At 50.5% G+C, this 18,216-nt stretch overlaps 1 protein-coding gene across 2 annotated transcripts in view; it reads left to right on the top strand.

Moving 5' to 3' along the window:
* Positions 1–18,065, top strand: part of LOC114068636 (gamma-aminobutyric acid receptor subunit beta-4) — a 68,926-nt gene extending 50,861 nt beyond the window's left edge. The window contains exons 5-9 of one of the 2 annotated variants that reach the window (XM_027904919.1): positions 8,954–9,036; positions 12,430–12,567; positions 14,151–14,303; positions 16,869–17,125; positions 17,613–18,065. In XM_027904919.1, the coding sequence (XP_027760720.1) occupies positions 8,954–9,036; positions 12,430–12,567; positions 14,151–14,303; positions 16,869–17,125; positions 17,613–17,990 (1,009 nt within the window). In that variant the 3' untranslated portion in view covers positions 17,991–18,065. The remainder of the gene's footprint in view (positions 1–8,953; positions 9,037–12,429; positions 12,568–14,150; positions 14,304–16,868; positions 17,126–17,612) is intronic. The other variant, XM_027904921.1, reaches the window with a different exon arrangement.
* Positions 18,066–18,216: the final 151 nt, after the last annotated feature.

The raw sequence follows: 18,216 nt of genomic DNA, 5'->3' as shown, positions 1-18,216 counted from the left end.
TCCATGTTTCACTCCCTAGTTTTTGTGTAGAGACTGTTTCACTTATGTCAATATTTCCCTCACTATTTCGAGCTGCTTTAGAACCACTACTAATGTCTGAGATGAAGAATTTTTGTCAGGGCTTTCTCTGGACCTCCAGAGACTGTGCAGTCCACCCCTGCCACAACATTCAATAAGCTTTACACTGTCACACACACAAGCTCTACATTACAGGCTGAGGGTTTTATTTCCTTTTCTAGACCATGTAGCATCCATTTGGTAGCGAAACGAGTTGACACTTTGTCAAGTGCTGATGTCATCAGTATTTTGCTGCCTGTTTTCAGAGACCTAAAAATAGAAACAACTGTAACAATGCTGAGATTCTCGGCTGGTAATTGGAAATCATATTTGAAACCAGCTTTAAAAATCCTTCAGGGGAAATCTCGAAGCTATTTGATTTCGCTCTAATTAGGGGACAAAACCGGATTTTCAGCAGAACAGGTGATGTGAGGAGCCCAGGCTGCGTCCCTGAGCTCGAGGGGGAGCTGGGATGGTGGGGAGCAGGCACAAAGCCGGGTGGGCAGCAGGGGAGGATGTGATGCCTGGCTGGCGAGGAGCCCAGGCAGTGTAAACTGAGCAACTGGAAAACTGCAGAGGAATTTGATGATGGAGACTCAGTCCTGTGCAGAGAGAAGGAGGGGTCTCCTCCTGCGAAGGTGGGAGTGGTGGTGGGAAACGTGTGTGCATGTGTGTTGTCAGTTTTTGTGTCCCTGTCCACGATGAGGTAGCGAGGTGTGTTTTGGAGATGAGTCAGTGTGGAAGCACGCAGAGGTGCCAAGGCATGTGGGGCTGCAAGCCTGGGGAGGCAGAGCCCTGCTGTCCTCATCAGTGCTTAAAGCAAGGGGGAGAGGAGGGTCATGCCTCAAACAGCTCCAGAGTTGCAGTTTGGAACTGGGAGAAGCTGGGTGTATCTGCTTGGGCTGCGCTTCATTTCTGCTGTTCTTGGTGAGTTCTCATCGTCAGTCACCTGGGGGATGTCAGCCAGTTACTGGTTGTGGACCAGTCCTCGCTCCTGGGCAAGGCAGCAGCCTGAGCACCAGCCCTGGCTCACCTTGCCTAGGGAGGCAGGGCAGGTTGACAGACCTGTGGCAATCGTCCCACCCACGCTGTCAGAGCCTCCAGGGCTGCCCAGCCTGCTCCCCATGGCTGGGGTTCTGCTGGAGCTCATCTTTGGGGACTCCCTCAGAACTCCCATCTTCAACCTTCTGCTTGACTAGGACCCAGCCCTGTCGGTTTTACCCTCCCCAGGTCCCAGCCTGGGCTTATTCAGCTCTCCAGCCTGTTAGAAAGGTTTCTCCTGCTCCTGTCTCACTTGAAACCTGCTGTTTTCAGCCATGTCCTTGTTTTCTCCATGGCTGTTAGGTGATTTTCTGCAGACAAGGTGGCCTGATGGGTTAAGATAGAGGAGTTTTTAAGACTGAGGAATTTTTTTCTATACTGAGACCACTGAGCAATTTTCCCATCTCACGGGCCAGAAGGGAATAAATCCTCTTTTTTTTTTTCTTCCCTTTCCCTCCCTGAGAGAGGTTTCTCTGGAAATGTGAGGGATGAATCAGGCTTTGCCTTGTCTCTAAGAGCTCTCCCTGCTCCCTCCACAAAGGCAACAGAAATCTCTCCCTTGGCAGCTTGGGTGCAAGGAGTTGGACTTACATCCATCCATCCACCCCCTTGGAGCTGGTTCTGTAACCTTGTCCTGCTCTCACCACAGAGCTCTGCTTTGGCCCAGCTCCTTAGCACAAAGATGTGGAGGTTGGAGAGGAGTTTGTTAGGTGGGTGAGAGGAAATGAGGATTTAATTACCAGCTCAGCTCCCCAGCTGAGGCTAAGGAAAGATCCTCCTCTCATTTTTGCCTCCCAGAATCAGGATGAGGGATTTAACAAGAAACAGTGGAAGAAAGTTTAATAATATGGAGTTTCTGAATAATCTTGGAAGCTGTGGAAGGAACTGGAGCTCTCTCAAACAAGGCAGAGCAGCAAGCCAGAGCTGCTTCTCCTTCCTTTATGTTGCAAGAACAAAGGCAAGCATCATCAGGGTCTGGCTGAATTGCTGCCTGTGCTACATCTCCTCTAAGTCTGACTTGTTTATTAGCCCAAAAAGAGGTCAAGGATGTGGTGAATGAGTGTTTTACGGTTGCACCACCTCACAGGAGTATCCACTGTCTCCTGACAGATCACTGTCACAGCTGGCGTGCCCTGAACCCCCAGCTCACCCTGGCAGAGCCTCTCAATCTTCCTTCTTGTCCTGTCCCAGCCCATCCCTGGACTTTGCCTGTTCTTTGCCACATCCCACAGGTTTCAGTTTTGGGCTGCTGTTTTATTAATGCAGCTTAGCCCAGCCTGATGCTGCTGCAGGGAGATATCTCTGTTAAGTGCAGGTCACTGGTATCTGAAGCAGCCATAACAAAGGATTCTTTTTAAAAAGGTGTTCCACTTGGGACTCTCTTGTCTCCCAATCCAGTTGGCAGCTGGCCAGACACACGGTGCATTTGGGATGGAATAAAGGGGCAGAGAAGCAAAAACCTTGCAGTCAAGGCAACTCTGCTTTGTACTCTCTCAGGGTGGAAAAATGGTTGATTTAGGTGACTGGTACCCCGAGTACTGGTTTAGAAAAGCTTTTTTTTCCTCTTCCATCTGAGTGCAGCGCACACTGTTATTTATCAAAGGATGCCTCTGCAAGCACAGATGCTTTTGGAAACAGAGTGACCTTAGCAGGATGGTGCCAAGGCTTTTGGAGTCAGTTTTAGGCAAACAGACACAAGGGGAATATATTCCCTATCCTTGGCTTGCTCTTGCTTCAGTCATGACCTCCAGGAGATTGCAAAGATCAGACCGTGTTAGAAGAGTGGCAAAATTCACCACGGACTTGTAAATCCCTCCAGGCCCTTGGAAGTTTGTGCTCACTGCCAGGCAGAAGGTGACATTTGCCAGCACGTTCTTATGGCTGACTTTGAGAATGCAGAGGATAAGAATTCAGTTCTGCTTTTATTCCCATGTTTAGCAAAACAGTAAATTTTACCTCTCTTTCTGCCTCTTACCAGAGTTCCCTGTGTAAGTCCTGTGACACCTGAGCTGCTTCCATCCCTTCTCCTTGTTTCTGCAGACTGTTGTGAGCTTTGGGAGTCTGTGTCCCAAGGGGATGAGAGCATCTTTAGCTTCTCAGGAGATCTGAAAGCCGAAAAGTTGCAAATAGCAACTTAAATGTTTATCTTTTGCTGTGTGTGTGTTTTAGTCCCTGCATAATGGCACTTAATCCATGACTGTAAAATAGGGTAAAGTGACTCCTGGCTGTGTCTCCCCTTGATTTACAAAGGCTGTGGTGGGGGGAATTGCACTGTGCTCCTCCTGATCTCATCCACATTGAATTTTAGTCAGCATCCTTTCGAAGCCAGAGGTATCAGGGAATATTCCTGGACACTGAACCTCATTGTCCCCTATAGTCTGTTTGTTTCCTGGGTTTGCTCTGTGTCTACAAACATTCTGTTGGGTATTTCCCAGCTGGAGCACAGCAGGAGGCTTTCTGCATGTATCCAGACCCTTTTTCTGTGGGGTAAGAACTTAAATGTAGGCAAAGCTTGTTCCATACCAGTTGACACTGGCCTCAGAAAACAGTGCCAGGCATGTTTGGTTTGCTGGTATAGATGAAGTTATGATCCAGGCAAGTGCAGTAGTTTATTTTGTGATGACGAGCTTAAGGGACCCCCTTTGTTTTAGGGATGTCTCAAAGGTAAGAATCTTCCCCTCTTTTCCACCCAGTCCTCCTTAGAGAGCCTGGACTTGCTCCTTTTAAAATCAGATCATATTTTTGGGGAAGTAATTTTTTACCCCTTACACTTGTGGCTGGTGAGCTTGGTTCTCCCAACACACTGCAGATGATCTGGAGAACAAAGGCTGAGGGCCTTCAGAGCTGAAATTTGGTAGAGGGAGATCTGGCAGGGGCAGGAGCTGAAAAGCAAGCTGCCTTGAAGGTAACCAGCAACAGGATAAGGAGGAGATGGAAAGGAGGCATTTGACCACATCAGGTTTTAATGGCAGGTCGGAGCTCAAAGCTGCTCTGTGTCTGTGAACTTATATAATCATTCTAAATAAGACAGAAGAAGCCATTAATAAATAAACAGTGATGAGGAGGATCAGAGAGGGAATGAAATGGCTGGTGGTGTTCGTGTCAGAGAGCTGAAATATTTGTGGAGGACTGATGGCTTGCAGGAGCTGGAGTGTTCCCTTTTGAGCTGCAGCTGTGGTGGGGCTGTGCTGCTGCCGGGCTGGGAGAGCAGGCGAGGCTGCATCACCCTCTCTGTGCCAGCCTCTGCTTTGTCCATTCAAGCTTCAAGTGGGCACAGCTTTCCTCCTTGTAACAGAGAGCCAGGACTAGCCCTGTGTGGCTTGGAGCTTTGTGGCTTTTTTCCTAGAGGTGGTCTCTGCCTCTCCTGGGGATGAGGGGCACTCTCCAGAGTGAGGTATCCGTGTTGCTTTGGCTTCTGCTTGATCCGCTCGATGCTGACAGGGGAGGGGATCTCCATCAGCCCACAGAGCTGCTCAGCGTCTCATACACGTCCCCTTTCTCTTTTTATCTTTTTGTGAGATGCACAGTGGACTCTCCACTGCACGTTCTCCCCCCAGATGAACTGTCTTTGCCTGCCAGATGTGCAGTGGAGTAGCAGGGCAGCGAGGACTTGGCTGCTTGAGAGCGCGACTGCCTACAGACCTCAGGAGAGACAATTAGGGCAGGGGCATGAATGTGGGGAAGGAGCTGTACAGGTTGTGTGGGGACTGAGGGAGGAAAGGGGAGCTGGAGGGTGGTGGTGGTGGTGGCCAGGCTCAGGGTCTGGAAGGAGGAGGATGTTTCAGCACGCTCCCCGTGCCCGGCGCAGGCGCTCCCCTCCGACGGGCAGTGTCTCTGTGAATCGCCATCAAAGCAGCTGAAATTTCACACCACACAAATTTCTGAATTTAAACGGGGAGGGAGGTGGGCAGGGAAGCGGGAGAGGAGGAGGGGGAGGGAGAAGATGCAGCCTGGCCGGGTGCCAGCGCCTCATGCTATCGCCACGGGGAAGGTGGCATCCTGCCTTCCCTGGCGTTCCCTCTGCTCCCCGCTCCCTTTCACCGTGGTTGCGTCTTCTGGAGGCAGCGTGCTCTGTCTAGAGCTGTTTACAGGGTGATGGTTTGCTCTCTGTCTCCTCATCTCCCTTCTCACAGAGTGAGTATCTGCTCCTCTGGCTTTAACCTCTCATTCTTCTGCAGCTTTTCCTCCCCAGGCTGCTTTATTCCTTGCATTCCCTGATCCCTCTCCTCTGTTCCCTTACCCTGGTGGCCTGTCCTGCACTATCTGCTCTCCTGTCTCTCAAGTCCCCTCCTGCCTCCCCCTTCAACGCTCATGCTGTCATCACTCTTTGATCCTCTCCTCATTTTTCCACCTCTTACTCTCCTTCCATTTTGATCGCCTGTAAACCCTGTTGAGACAGGATCCCCCCCCATCCCTCTCTCCATCCAATCCTGCCCATGCAGTCTTCCATGTGCCGAGCAAACACATCTCTTCACCCAACAGCTCAGAACATATCAAGGTAATACAGTTACACCCATCAGGGCATGAGGGCAAAGGCTGGTCCTGTGACCTTCTGGACCAGAGATGCCATGTGCTGTGACCCCAGAAGGTCCCTGGGGCGACTGAGTTTTGATTACCCCCCCTCTTTGACTGCCAGAGGTGCATAAAGCCTCTTTATGCCTTCCTGAGTCCCCCCTGCCCATAGCACACAGCCACCAAAGGAGCTTGAGAAAGCTCTTGTTGGCCTCTCTGGGAGCAAGTGAAAGGTGAGTGAGTCTCAGAGGCCACAGGTGGGCATTTCACCAGTGGTGGAAGGTTCTGTGCAAAGCCATGACAGATGCTGTGGGACAGCCAGGGTGTATCAAAGGGAAGCTGGTGTCCAGAATGTTTTTTAAGATCTAAAGTCTAAAAAATTAAACACCCCCCCATCCTCTCTGGGATATCACTTGCTTTATGCCAACTTGGGCTGATTTATCAGGCTTTAGGAAGCCCAGAGACAGGACCTGAGCTGGACCTGGTGCCTCTTGAATCTTGCTACAGTTCAGGACCCCCACATCCAGGTGCTGCTGTGGTGCTGGCGTCCCTGGGCTCGCCAGGCACTGCAGCTGAAATGCTCTGGAGGAGCAGGTGGCTCCAGCCCGGCACAGCCGCAGATGGCTGCGCTACCTCTGCTTCAGAATCACAGCAAAACCTGACAGGGTTCCAATTTTCACCTGCCCAAACCGTGTTACGTGGGCAGATCACCAGGAGTGTGCGACCTGCATCTGTCTGGGGTTCCTCTGGAGGGGGCTGAACTACGTGGTGCGGATACACCCGCCCTTGAGTCAGAAGGAAAAAGAAATTTTGTCCAGCTTTTGAGGACAGATGTCCTCTTCACCTCGTTTTTCTCCTTTCTGTCCTACCTGTCCCGTGGCTCCCTTCTTTTTGAATCAACAGGGGTAAATTCCGCCCTGCTGTAAATCTCTACCGGTACAAATCGGTGTGATCTTGCAGAAATCGCTTGGAGTGGCCCTGGATCTGTGCCGGCTGTTGCTGCGAGCAGGGTTTGGTGCATGGAGCGTGGTAGCCATATCTCACTGTGTCACGCTCTGCATCTCCAACCAGCACTGCAGGTGATAAGCCAGTCCTGGCCAGAGGGTCCCTCTCTGAGCAGGAAAGGCGGAGGCCTTGGACGTCCTTCGAGCAGCCAGCTCGACCAGCCAGGCTGCAGTTTTGGGGTGGGCGCCGCAGAAAGGTTTCAGCCCGCGGGGGGTCCACAAATGGGGTGGAAAATTTCCGTTTAAATACATTTTTTTGCATCTCCCACTTTAGGGGGAAAAAACAGGCGACCGCATTTGTGAGTGCCATTTCCCAGGGGTGCAGTATAATACATAAAGTGAGGGCTGTGTGCGGCAGCGGGGATGACTCATACCCGTGCGCGGCTCCTTGGTCTCGGTCCCGGCCAGGATGGACTCTGCACCTCCCACCTTGGGCTTTCCTGGCAAGGTTGCAGCTCCCCCTGGGTGTGCTTTGCGTTTGCCTCCCCCACTACCCCCTCCCCGTGGTCTCCTGTGCCCTGTTACCCCAGTCCAGGAGGATTAGGGTGCCCTCCAGGAGGTGCCGAGCTGGGAGGCTGGGAAAGCAGCACATGCAATCCCAAAGCCGCGGTGGCAATTTTTAAGTGGCTCTTGTCCTGTTATCCTTCTCCCCCTCTGAGCTTTCTCCTCCACCCCAACTGCATTACAGATAAAAGGGTTAAGAGCTCGCCTGGGCCCCCTGCTCGGAGAGAGGGCAGTTGCAGTGTTGTATCTAGACCCAGTGAGGATATATATAAATTCCCTTCGTCTCTTCGGATCTATTTATAGCACGGCAGGCAGTGGCAAAGGCTCTCCTCAAGGCTTCATCTCCTACAAACAGACTTCACAGACAGCAGAGAAGATAAATTTAGCACACGAGATTTCTTAAAGAGCCAGCAGCTCTGCGGGGCTGCCAGCCTGCCCTGCCACAGCCCCTGCCCTGATCCCCCCGCTGGGACAGCCCTCTCCCATGGGTGCTTGTTCCCCCACCTTCCTCCTCCCCCCTTCCCATTTCCAATTTTCTGTCCAGCTTCACCCATTCCCTCCCCCTCCCTTGTCTCTTTTCCTACCATTGATGTTTTTTTCTATTTTTTTTCCCTCTTCTTTCTCACTGGTTCGCCATCTCATTCTCTCTGCTTTCTTGTTTTCCTTTTTTCCTGTCTTTCCTCCCTCCCAGGCCACAGGGCTCAGAAGATGAAGCTTTCTCGTTAACAGTTCACTGGTTATGCCTACATAGTAAAAATGTGTAGCTTGATTAATGCCTTCCAGATGGTTAATTGAAAAAAATAGGGGGAGAATGCACCAATCTCTCCCCCCTCTCCAGCACTCTGCACACATACATCGCACAGGAAGAAAACTGCATTAAGGGGCGAGGGAGCAATATATTTGAGAAATAGGGGCAGCCTGTCAGCTGCAGGGCGGTGTTGCCAGGCTGGTGAGTTAGCTCTGTCGCTGCTTCATGCCCTTGTGCCTTACCTATCCCACCCCAAAATTCCCCATCTCGGAGAGCGACGCTCCTGCGTGTACCACATGCGGCACGCACAAACCCTCCTGGCATCCTCATCTGAACCTCACCACACACAGCGCTGCTCTGCCTCCACCCCGCGCTCCAACGCCCCCAAAGCAACACCCACCCTCATTCTGCCCCCACAGTTATTTTTGGGGGGGTTGCACACACACACCTGTGTGTCTTTCCTCAATCTCCGTCACGCAATCGTTACTGGAACCGTGAGCCCACGGGAGCAGGAGGGCTCTGCCAGTGGGCTCTGGGCTTTGGATGTGGCAGTGCCAAGGTGGGGGGGGGCTGCAGTTAGGGTCGTTGGGGCAATTAGAACAGAAAGGGGGGTGATGATGTGGTCAGATATTCCTCTGCACAGGTCATTGCTGGGAAGTTTAATCGATGTATCATCTGCTTCACGGGCACGTGTTGGCCGTGTCCCTCTTGCATACGGACATGCTTCTCCTCTTCCCCCCCCAGCCATAGCTCTGCCTGCTCCCAGGTTCTTTGTCTCTCCCGAGGGAGAGACAGAGGAGGAACACAAATCCCTCCCCACCCGGTTAACAGAGATGCTGCTGTGAGTCACGGAGGGTTTGTGCCGTGTGCCGTGGAGGGTGAGCCGCATCCAGCCCCCCGCCCTGCACACCTCCCACCACGGATCTCCCTGGTTTCCAGGGAAACAGCAGCCCCAAATGCTGACTGACTTTCACTCCTGCCTTTCGTTTCTCTCTCTCTCTCTCCTTTTTTTTTTTTTTTTTTTTTTTTTGTAAGTAAAAACCCCAGCCGCAACTGATTTTTTTATTTTTTCTTTTTCTCCTTTCAGGATCACCACCACGGCCGCCTGCATGATGGACCTGCGGAGGTACCCCCTGGACCAGCAGAACTGCACGCTGGAGATCGAGAGCTGTGCGTATGCCTCGCGGTGCCACCTGACGCCACCCGCCCCAGCTGCAGCTTCCCCCTCTTGGGATGCCTCCTTATGGGCCTCCTGTCCTTATGGGCCACCTTCCCTGGGGCAGGACCAGGCTCCCTCATATAAAACTTTATCCTGAGGGGACCTCATGGGGGGAATGCCCAGGAAAACGTAGCTGCAGGCTGAGTGTTACCATCGCCCTCAGGAGGGTGGTGGAAGCCTCCCTTAGCCCTGAGGAAGCCCTGGGAACCTGTCCTCACTTGAGGCTGGCTCTGCTCTGTGTGGGAGGTGGGACTCGAGCCCTCCCACAGTCCCTCCCTGCCTGGATCTTCCCTTGATTCCCACGGAAATCCTCTTCCAACTGCGTTGGCGGAGGAGGTCCAGCTCTCCCTGGTAAAAATGCACTGCAGCATCCCTCCAGGGGTGGTCCAGAGCTGCAGATCTCACAGCTAACGATGGTGCAGCTCCCGTGGGGATTATCAGGGAGTTGCTTTTCCCATCCAGGAGGTCCCATCCCACAGCCCCCACAGGGGGAAGGTGCTGCACGGCCGTGCCCGTCCTGCCCGTGCCGGGGCCTCGGGATGCGCTGCCACCACAGCGCTTGGCGTGGCGGGTAATGGGGTGGAAATGAGGTCCTGCTGGAGGCACTGATGCCATGTCATGTCATTCCTGGCACTCCTGAGCATTTGGAGAATAGTTTACAGTACAACCAAGAAAACAGAAGGCGGGGAATTACCCACAGTTCCCCCGTGTTGCGATTTTGTTCTTAATGGGTCATGTCAAGCCAATTTGTTAGTTGAAGCTACAATTCCTTACAATATTCCTGAAATCCAGGCAGAGATGAAGAGATTCTGTTGCTTCCTTCCTCAGAGCACATTCAAAATCTGCAGGGCTCCATTTTCTTTGCTTCCAAGACCACACAGCTCTGGAATAATGGTCGTCTTAAGGCTGGGTTAAACCCCGAAGTATATTAAAAAGAAAACCAACCCAAACCTGAGAGTAACAGCCCTTTTGTGGTGCTGGGGTGCTGGGTTTGTGGAGCAGCAGCAGGCATGTGGGGTCTCCTGCCCCACAGCAGCTCGAGGCACTTCCCTGCAGGAGAAAAGCCAGTGCTGGCACTGCCTGTTGGTCCCATCCCTCCACCCCAAAAATAGCCCTCACCACATGTACCCCTGCCCATCTGTGTGCCAGGATTCAACAAAAGCCTGATGAGGTAGGCTGCAAACAGGCTGTTAATCTGACATTTTAAGACGTCATATCAATACTTTTTTGATATTTCAGATTGAAATGACTTGCCTTTGAGAAAGTTCATTTACCTTTTAAAAGGAAAAAAATGGAAATTTGGTTTTCTTTTTAAAGCTAGGAATCAAAGCAAAGCCTTTATTTTTAGACTGAGCAACCTTTCCCTTTTGAAACACTTTTGAAAAATGGCTCCCCGAGAAACACGTTTGATTTCCTATTGCATAACGCCATAAAAAAAAAAATAATAAAATAAAAATACAAGAATTGGTGCCCGGTACCAGCAGGTCAGCGAATAAATGGAACAGAGCTAGTTAACTGCAAAATCTCCTAAAATTAGTTACCGTAATTTGACATTTGCGTTGCTGCTCAGGAAGCAAATTTGAAGTCGCTGCTGTTAGATTTGTGGATGATGAAGACGGCAGCGTGCGGGGTTTGCTGGCTGCACATTCGAATCCTTCCCGTTTTGAATCTGTCCTGAGTGTGTTGGAATACTGCTAAACACAGAGGTCTGGGTGTGGGAGGGCAGGGCCAAGCTGCCATCAGGCTGCCCAGAATCCACTGGCCCCTGAATACGTCGCTGGTGAGACGGGGGGAAAAGGGGGCTCTGTCTGTGTTTGGGTTCCAGAATTCAGAAGGGAAGTTGGCAAATGGGAAGAGGTTGAGAGAGGATGCTGAAAAGTGGTTCAAGGGTTGGAGCAGGTGTTTTGCAGTGAGAAACCTCAATAGCTCAATCTGGTTTGTTTACTGCAAGGTGGAGGTGGAGAGGTGAATTGTTTACAGGCTGGGCGCACCTCTGCAGAGGGGGAGCGCTGGGTGGAAAGGGCTTGGGGACCTCCTGGAGGAATTCAGAGTAACCATCAGAGCCTGAAAGTCTGAGCCAGATGAGTTTGGATGTAAAATTGCACATGGTGTTTTTCACTGTGAGGGTGTTGGAGCTGCTGGAATCAGCCACTGGGAGGAGTGGGGGACTCGGCTGTTTCTTGCTGCTTCCCACCCTGGGTGTGAGTGACCTGGGAGAGATGCTGCACCCTGTTCCTGTGCACAGAGCTGGGGTACTGAGGCAGTGACACGTCCTGTGACACTTCAGTGTCTGCAGCAGATGAGAGGATAACCTGAGGGTGGGCCCATGGGTGTGGGGGCTTTACCACTTACTGCTGCGGGAGCAGGAGGATGCCAACTGGGGGAAGAGGTGGAGCCCTGGCTTAGCTGATTTACATCAGAAGCAGGTGTGGCTTGGCATTTGGAAGATTGGTTTTATTTTTTTAGCACCTGTGAATAAGAGTGGTGATGACTGAGAGCACAGCATGTAGGCTTGGAGATTGCACAGTCATCAGATAATTCAGTTTGGGAAGAGACCTCGAGATGTCTCTAGTCCAGCCCACAGCTCAGTGCAGGGTCAGCTCTGAGATCACACCAGGTTGCTGAACCCTTTGTCCACTCAGGAGCTGCAGAATAATTGACACATGTAGTTTGGGGTTAAAGTAAGAGGCTGTACCCCTGGCTGAGTCAACAAACCCACTACTCTGAAATGCCGGGGGTGAATATTTGTTACGAGCCTGACTCCCCTTCCTCTCTTCTCCCATGGCTGCCCTTCATCAGCCAGCACTTGGTAAAAGCAGCCCCCAATGTGAGAGACTCTGTCCACTTCTGGGATCCCAATTTCAACGGAGATTACTTAGAAGAGGAAGGTGCTCTCATCTTCAAACTTCTTTTCAACTGCTTACCCAGTCCCCACCAGTCTGTATTGTGTGGTCTCCCCCTCCTGGTAAAAGCAGGCAGCTTTTAAAAAGCAAAATGCTGCGTTTGGTGCATTTGACAGAGGCTTCTGGTGCACAAGTCCCTGTCATGTCAGCCGTGGAGATTATGTAGCACAAGTCAAGCCTTGATGGGCCATGTCTCGCCTTTTTCTCCTGAGTTCTAGCCAGAAGTGGGTGTTCTGACCAATATTTTCCTCCTCTCCTGGGGACTGTTCTGCCAAGCTCAGCTGAAGAAGAGTACAGGAGAGGGAGGGTCTAGGCTTGCTGTCTGATGGTGTGGACTTTCTTTTGGGCCCTTTTCCAGATCACCTTAGTGAAAATGGGGGGGTTGTCACCTGGTCCAGCTTGTCAGCTTAGTTCCCCCTCTGTGGTCCTTCCTCTCTGCAGATGGTTACACGGTTGATGACATCGTCTTCTTCTGGCAAGGAAATGATTCTGCTGTCACGGGGATGGAGGTGCTGGAGCTGCCCCAGTTCACCATCATCGAGCAGAGGCTGGTCAGCAGGGAAGTGGTGTTCACCACGGGTGAGTGTCCGAGGAAGGGATGGGATGGAGCGGGCAAACCTGCGGCTGATCGGTGTCAGCGTGGTTGTTCCTCTGATTCAGGTGCTGAGGCACCAACTTAGAATCTAGGCTTCAACTGTTTCTTTAGAAAAGAGGCATCTTCTGGGCCTGCCAACTTCCCTTGTTGTTCTTGTTTTTGGTTTTTTTTGTCTGCTCCTCTTCAAAGACTTACAGGATCGTTTGCTGCAATTGTTCTCGTTTCTAAGTCAAAACATCAGCTGGGCTTAAAGCAGAACCTCTGAGGAAGGTTCTCAGCCTTTATCTAATTTTTCTGTGGTGTACCCCTGGGTCTAAGGTAGGTGCAATAGCAAGAAAAAGGATATGTCCATTGAAAAGCAAGTGGCCTATGAAATTATGCAAACCCATCTGTGCAGGGCAATTAAAAGATTTGGTGAGAATACCTGGGGCGATTCAGGTACTGCCAGCTGGCAGGTTGGAGGGGTTTGGATTTTGGTTGCTGTCTTCACTTGGATCTGATGTGGGGTTCACTGCCAGAACAGCATACCCCACACCTGTTAAACAGCACAACTTTTGAAATGCTGTGAAAACACAGCCTGGGTGTATCAACAGTGGTGGCAGATGGTGATGTTGTTACAGCAGCGTCTCGGGGGCATGCTGAGAGCAGGGTCCCACTGCAATGGCAATCCAGAGACCCACAACAAGTGGCAGTATTCCTCCAGAAGTTTACAGTCTAAATAGGTAAAACCTTCAAAAAAAGACTGGTGAGATAATGTGTTCGGTATCAGTGAGAGGACAATACCTCCTTATTGCCAGTCTGCCTCCTTGATCATTAAAATCTGTTGTTATCTTGTTACTTTAGCTGCCAAACCAGGATTAAAGCCATGTTTCAGGCTGAGCATGTTGCCTAAGGGACAGAGGTGGGAAGGAGGAATGACTTGGACTTTGTTTCACAGCAAGGAAAGAGTCTCTTGTCAAAATTAGCCTGCTCCAGTGGAAGGGCTGTAAAAGTACTTATTGTCCTCACTATCCTCATTAGGTTTGCTAAAAGATTAGGAGGAAGTCGCAACAACCTGAAAATAATAAAAAAGAGACCTACAGATTAACTAACACCGCTCTATTTGCATATGAATTTGCCCAGCCTGACCATAACCCATTTTTAGAACAGCATGGGAAAAATGTGATTCAGATCTTCATTGCTGTTTGGAGGCAAAGGTAGCGCGTGAAACGTCGGAAAATCATCTCATGGCACCCAGATATAGGGTTAAAGTCTCCCATGTAAGCCTCTATCAAATTGGCTGGTCCCATAATAACAGCCCTTCTCCCATGGTGTCTGATATAATAATGTAACTTGTGTAGTTTCTTTCTTCTTAATATTCTGAGACAACCGAGCAGATTCTGAAGAGACCGCTTTCAAAAGCCGATGAGTCTGCATAACCAAATGAAGAGAAAAAGAGATTTCTCGTTATTCCTGCCTCCTGAGAACATTTTCCAAATAAAATTTCAGCTCCTAACCTAAGCTCTTACCACCAATACAGCCTTGCCCTCCTCTCAAGCTGCGTCTCCCTTTGATGTGTCCTTGGCAGGTTCCTATCTGCGCCTATCGTTGAGTTTCCGGATCAAGAGGAACATCGGTTACTTCATCCTGCAGACTTACATGCCATCTATTCTCATCACCATCCTCTCCTGGGTGTCCTTCTGGATCAATTATGATGCTTCTGCTGCACGAGTGGCCCTGGGTATGTACCTTCCCATTATGTGCTGGAGAAGGTGTCTCCACGAGGGAGGTCACCTGGGAGAAAGAAAATACCTTTTCTTTGTGAGGCAGCAGTTAAGCCCATAGAGCTGTCAAAAGTTTAAACTCCCTAAAACAAAAAACGTGGATGGTCTCAGATTCTCGGAGACATGGGATTCTGACATGCCACGAGCACACCGGCTCCTTCACTCTGGTCTGTGCTGGTTTTCTTTAGAAGACAAATGTGGGCACCTCTTTGTCAACAGGTGTGCCAGGACTGGTTAGCTGGATGATAAATGCTGAGGGTGGGTGGCCAAAGAGCAGCCTGTGAATGGTTAAAAGATGAGAGAAAGGAAGGAAGGGGCATTACACATTTTCATGATAGTTCAGGCCCCTTACAGACACTTTTTGTAGCTGAAGACCTTCATAGCCAAGGCAAATGTGGGCCAGTAGTTAAAGTTCGAGTTCTTCTTAAGCACATAGGTCCCCTAAATAGGAATGTTTTCCTATGAGAAGAAAAAAAAAAATGAGGTCTTTTAAGCAACAGAAGGGAAGTGGGGGTGGATTGGAGATGAGGATTTTGAAGAAGGAACAGGAGAAAGAGGGGATGACTGGCGTATGAGAATGGGGCTGTACAACGTGATATAAAGTTCAGAGGTGATGGGAGAGGTAGGGAGGGAGCAGGACTGGATCTGTGAGTGGAAAAAGGCTCAGAGAGGCAATGCAGCACAGGTCTCACAGAAAAGGTTGGGGTTTAAATTCGCTCTAGGAGAAGACAGAACTTGAGAACTCGACTCAGAGGGGAGGAGGGATGGTTTGTGAAATAGGTGATTTGGCTGTGCTTGCTTGGAGAGGCTGGAGCAGAGAGACAGGGAGGGGAGAAGAAGAACACAGTAAATTAAAAAGGTAAGTTACTTTGACAAGAGTACAATCAGTGAGGGAAGAAAAAGAGACCATGGCAGACACTGCTGGCACGGTGAAAGCACAAGCAGAAGGGTGGACGTGAGATGTGCAGCTGGTGAATGTTTTCTGACATCTGGATTCGAAGGAAAAGACAAGAAAAACATTGTAGATCAGAACTGGAACAGCTCTCCCAAAACTATTCCTGACAGTTCTCTGTCTCACTTATGCTTCAAAAGCTCCAAAGAAGGAAACTCTGCTCTTCTGGTCACTTCATCTCCAGGTTTACCTGCTCATACAGTCAAAAAGCTCTTCTTTGCCTCTGCCTTAGGTCTCCATCGCAATTTGTCCAGCTCTTAATGGAGTCATGGAGAACATTCTATTCCCCCTTCCTTTGCCTCAGATTTCTGGATGTTTAGATTACTGCCTAAATACAGACAATACAATATATTGTATGTATATCAAGATACCTCCCTTCTGCTTTGCAGAAGACTAACAGTTCTTTAAGTCTCTAATCAGAATTTACACTGAAGACACAAGGAGGGTGAAGAGCAAACAGGACCAGTAGTGGTCCAGGATGCACAGAGAGCTTTGAGAGACATCACTGTAGAGGTAGGGCTGAAACCAGAGGAGTAAATTAAGGTCTCTAATAATGCTGTTAACAGATAGATAAGGAGGAGGGACACCAGAAGGAAAGGAGACCGACAAGGTAGTAAGTAAGGGCAGCTGAGCTAAAGAAGGGAGAGAAGAAGACTGAGCTGAAGAGGAAGAGTTACCACTCGCAGAATAAATGTGAGGGCTCATTGCTGTCTTTTTGGAGATGACAGACTGTCAAATCTGAGATTTCAGCAGAAATCAACAGATCTGAGGCCACTCTGGCAGTCCAGAGAAGGGAAGAGTCTGAGAAGAGCCGAAGGAGAGGATTGAAGCTGTGAGGGTAACCATGGTGCACCAGGCTTTTGGAGGCTGAGTAGATGGGGGGTGAAGTGTTCATGAAATGCTTATTTAAGATGCAAAAAATATGAGTAGGCCTAAAAAAGAGAGTGTGAGAACCATGGGAGGAGGGTGTACAGGTGATAATTGAAGTAATGAGTGGTAAAGCTGGTGAGAGGAAGGTGGGCACTGACAGGGTCAAGGGTGTGGACAAAAGCCTGTGAGGCAGGCAGAAAAAAGAGAGCGCTGTGAAGAGGGAGTCTCTTCACTCTTTCTCCTATTCATGGCATTGGAAAGACATAGAAGACTAGAAACTCATGTCAAGGACACTGAGGTATTCAGTGAGGAGCACACAGTGAGGCCTGATGAGTTCATGAAGTAGAAAAAGGGGAGGAGAAGAGGTTAAAAAACAGAGGAAAAGTGAATATTTCCTACCCCACTGAGAGAAAGGAGAATCAGGGAGGACCTAAAGAAACGAGGTCCAGAGGATGTTGATGCCCATCATCCTGATGATGCTCAGCTTTGGCATTTTCTCCCGGTGTTTGCAGCTGGTTTATTTTCTGCAGCGATTTGCACTGGGCACCAGGGCTCAGAATAATGAGGATTTTCTCCCCAGTTGCACTTCTCCCATCCATCCTGAGGTTGTCCAGCTAGGAGGGAGGAACGGGAGAGCCGAGAGCGGCATTTCAGAAAACCATCCCACGTCGGTAACGGAGCACCTGCCCTCTCCTTACAGGGGTCACCACAGTCCTTACAATGACCACCATCAACACCCACCTGCGGGAGACTCTCCCCAAGATCCCTTACGTGAAGGCTATCGATGTTTATCTCATGGGCTGCTTCGTCTTCGTGTTCCTGGCGCTGCTGGAATACGCTTTTGTCAACTACATCTTCTTCGGGCGAGGGCCCCGGCAGCAGAAGAAGCAGAGCGAGCGGATCAGCAAGGCCAACAACGAGCGCCACCGCTACGAGGAGAAGAGGGTGAGAGAGCAGGTTTGTCCTCTACTTTCCTTGTGGCAGGAGGATTCGGGCTCTCCACCGTTCATTCTGTCCCAGGTGAGCTGTGGAGCAGCCTCTGTCCTCATCAGGAGAGATGAACTCCAGTTCCCCTTGTCTGGTGACAGCTGGGATGTGTTTTTTTTTTCCTTGATGGTTTTTTCATCATTCACAAACCAGTCTAATCAGGACTTAGCCCCTTGCATGGGGCAGGTGTACCCAAAAGCACCCCTGTGGCTCTTGGTCCTACAGTGCTGGCACAATCACAGCACCCCACTCAAAAGTGGGCTGCAAGCACACGTGGCTGGTCCTTGGACTCCAGCAGCAGCAGACAACACTTTGGAATGCAGCGTGTTCAGAGCCCACAAAAGACCCCATCAGTGGTTTCGTTACACAGAAAACAGTTCAGATTCCCCCCCTGATGGTGTGTGCATCCTGCACGGGACACCCCCACTACCTTTCTCTCTGTCTCCCCCCGTTCCAGGTTGACCCTTACGGTAACATCCTCCTCAGCACTCTGGAGATGAACAATGAGCTGCTGGCCACGGACATGATGAGCAGCGTTGGCGACTCTCGAAACTCTGTCATGTCCTTTGAAGGCTCAGGGATCCAGTTCCGGAAGCCTCTGGCCTCTCGGGACGGATTTGGCCACCACCCGACCCTGGACCGCCACGTCCCGCTGAGCCACCACGCCGCGGCCCGCAACCGCGCCAACTGCCGCCTGCGCCGGCGCTCCTCCAAGCTGAAGCTCAAAATCCCAGACCTGACAGACGTCAGCACCATTGACAAGTGGTCACGAATCATTTTCCCGATCACTTTTGGATTCTTCAACCTTGTTTACTGGTTGTACTATGTAAATTGATGCCTGCGGCCTCCGAGAGAGAGATAAGGGACAGACGCTCAGACAATGCCAACACGGGAGTGTTGTGGTCTTTTGGGTTTGGGTTTTACTCTTTACTATCATTGTCATTTATTCCTATGGTTCATTAGATTTATTCTAAGCTTACTCTTCTCTTTTCAGCACACGTAGAACCGCGGAGTGTGGGGCGGGGTGAGGGAGAGAAGGGTATGGGAGGGGGTGTGGTTTC

Source organism: Empidonax traillii, unplaced genomic scaffold (genome assembly GCF_003031625.1).
Source record: "Empidonax traillii isolate 1590-97213 ecotype Southwest subspecies unplaced genomic scaffold, ASM303162v1 scaffold1103:size489020, whole genome shotgun sequence".
Taxonomy (NCBI): domain Eukaryota; kingdom Metazoa; phylum Chordata; class Aves; order Passeriformes; family Tyrannidae; genus Empidonax; species Empidonax traillii.
Note: the sequence above shows the minus strand (reverse complement) of the source record. Positions and strands in the feature narration are given on the sequence as shown.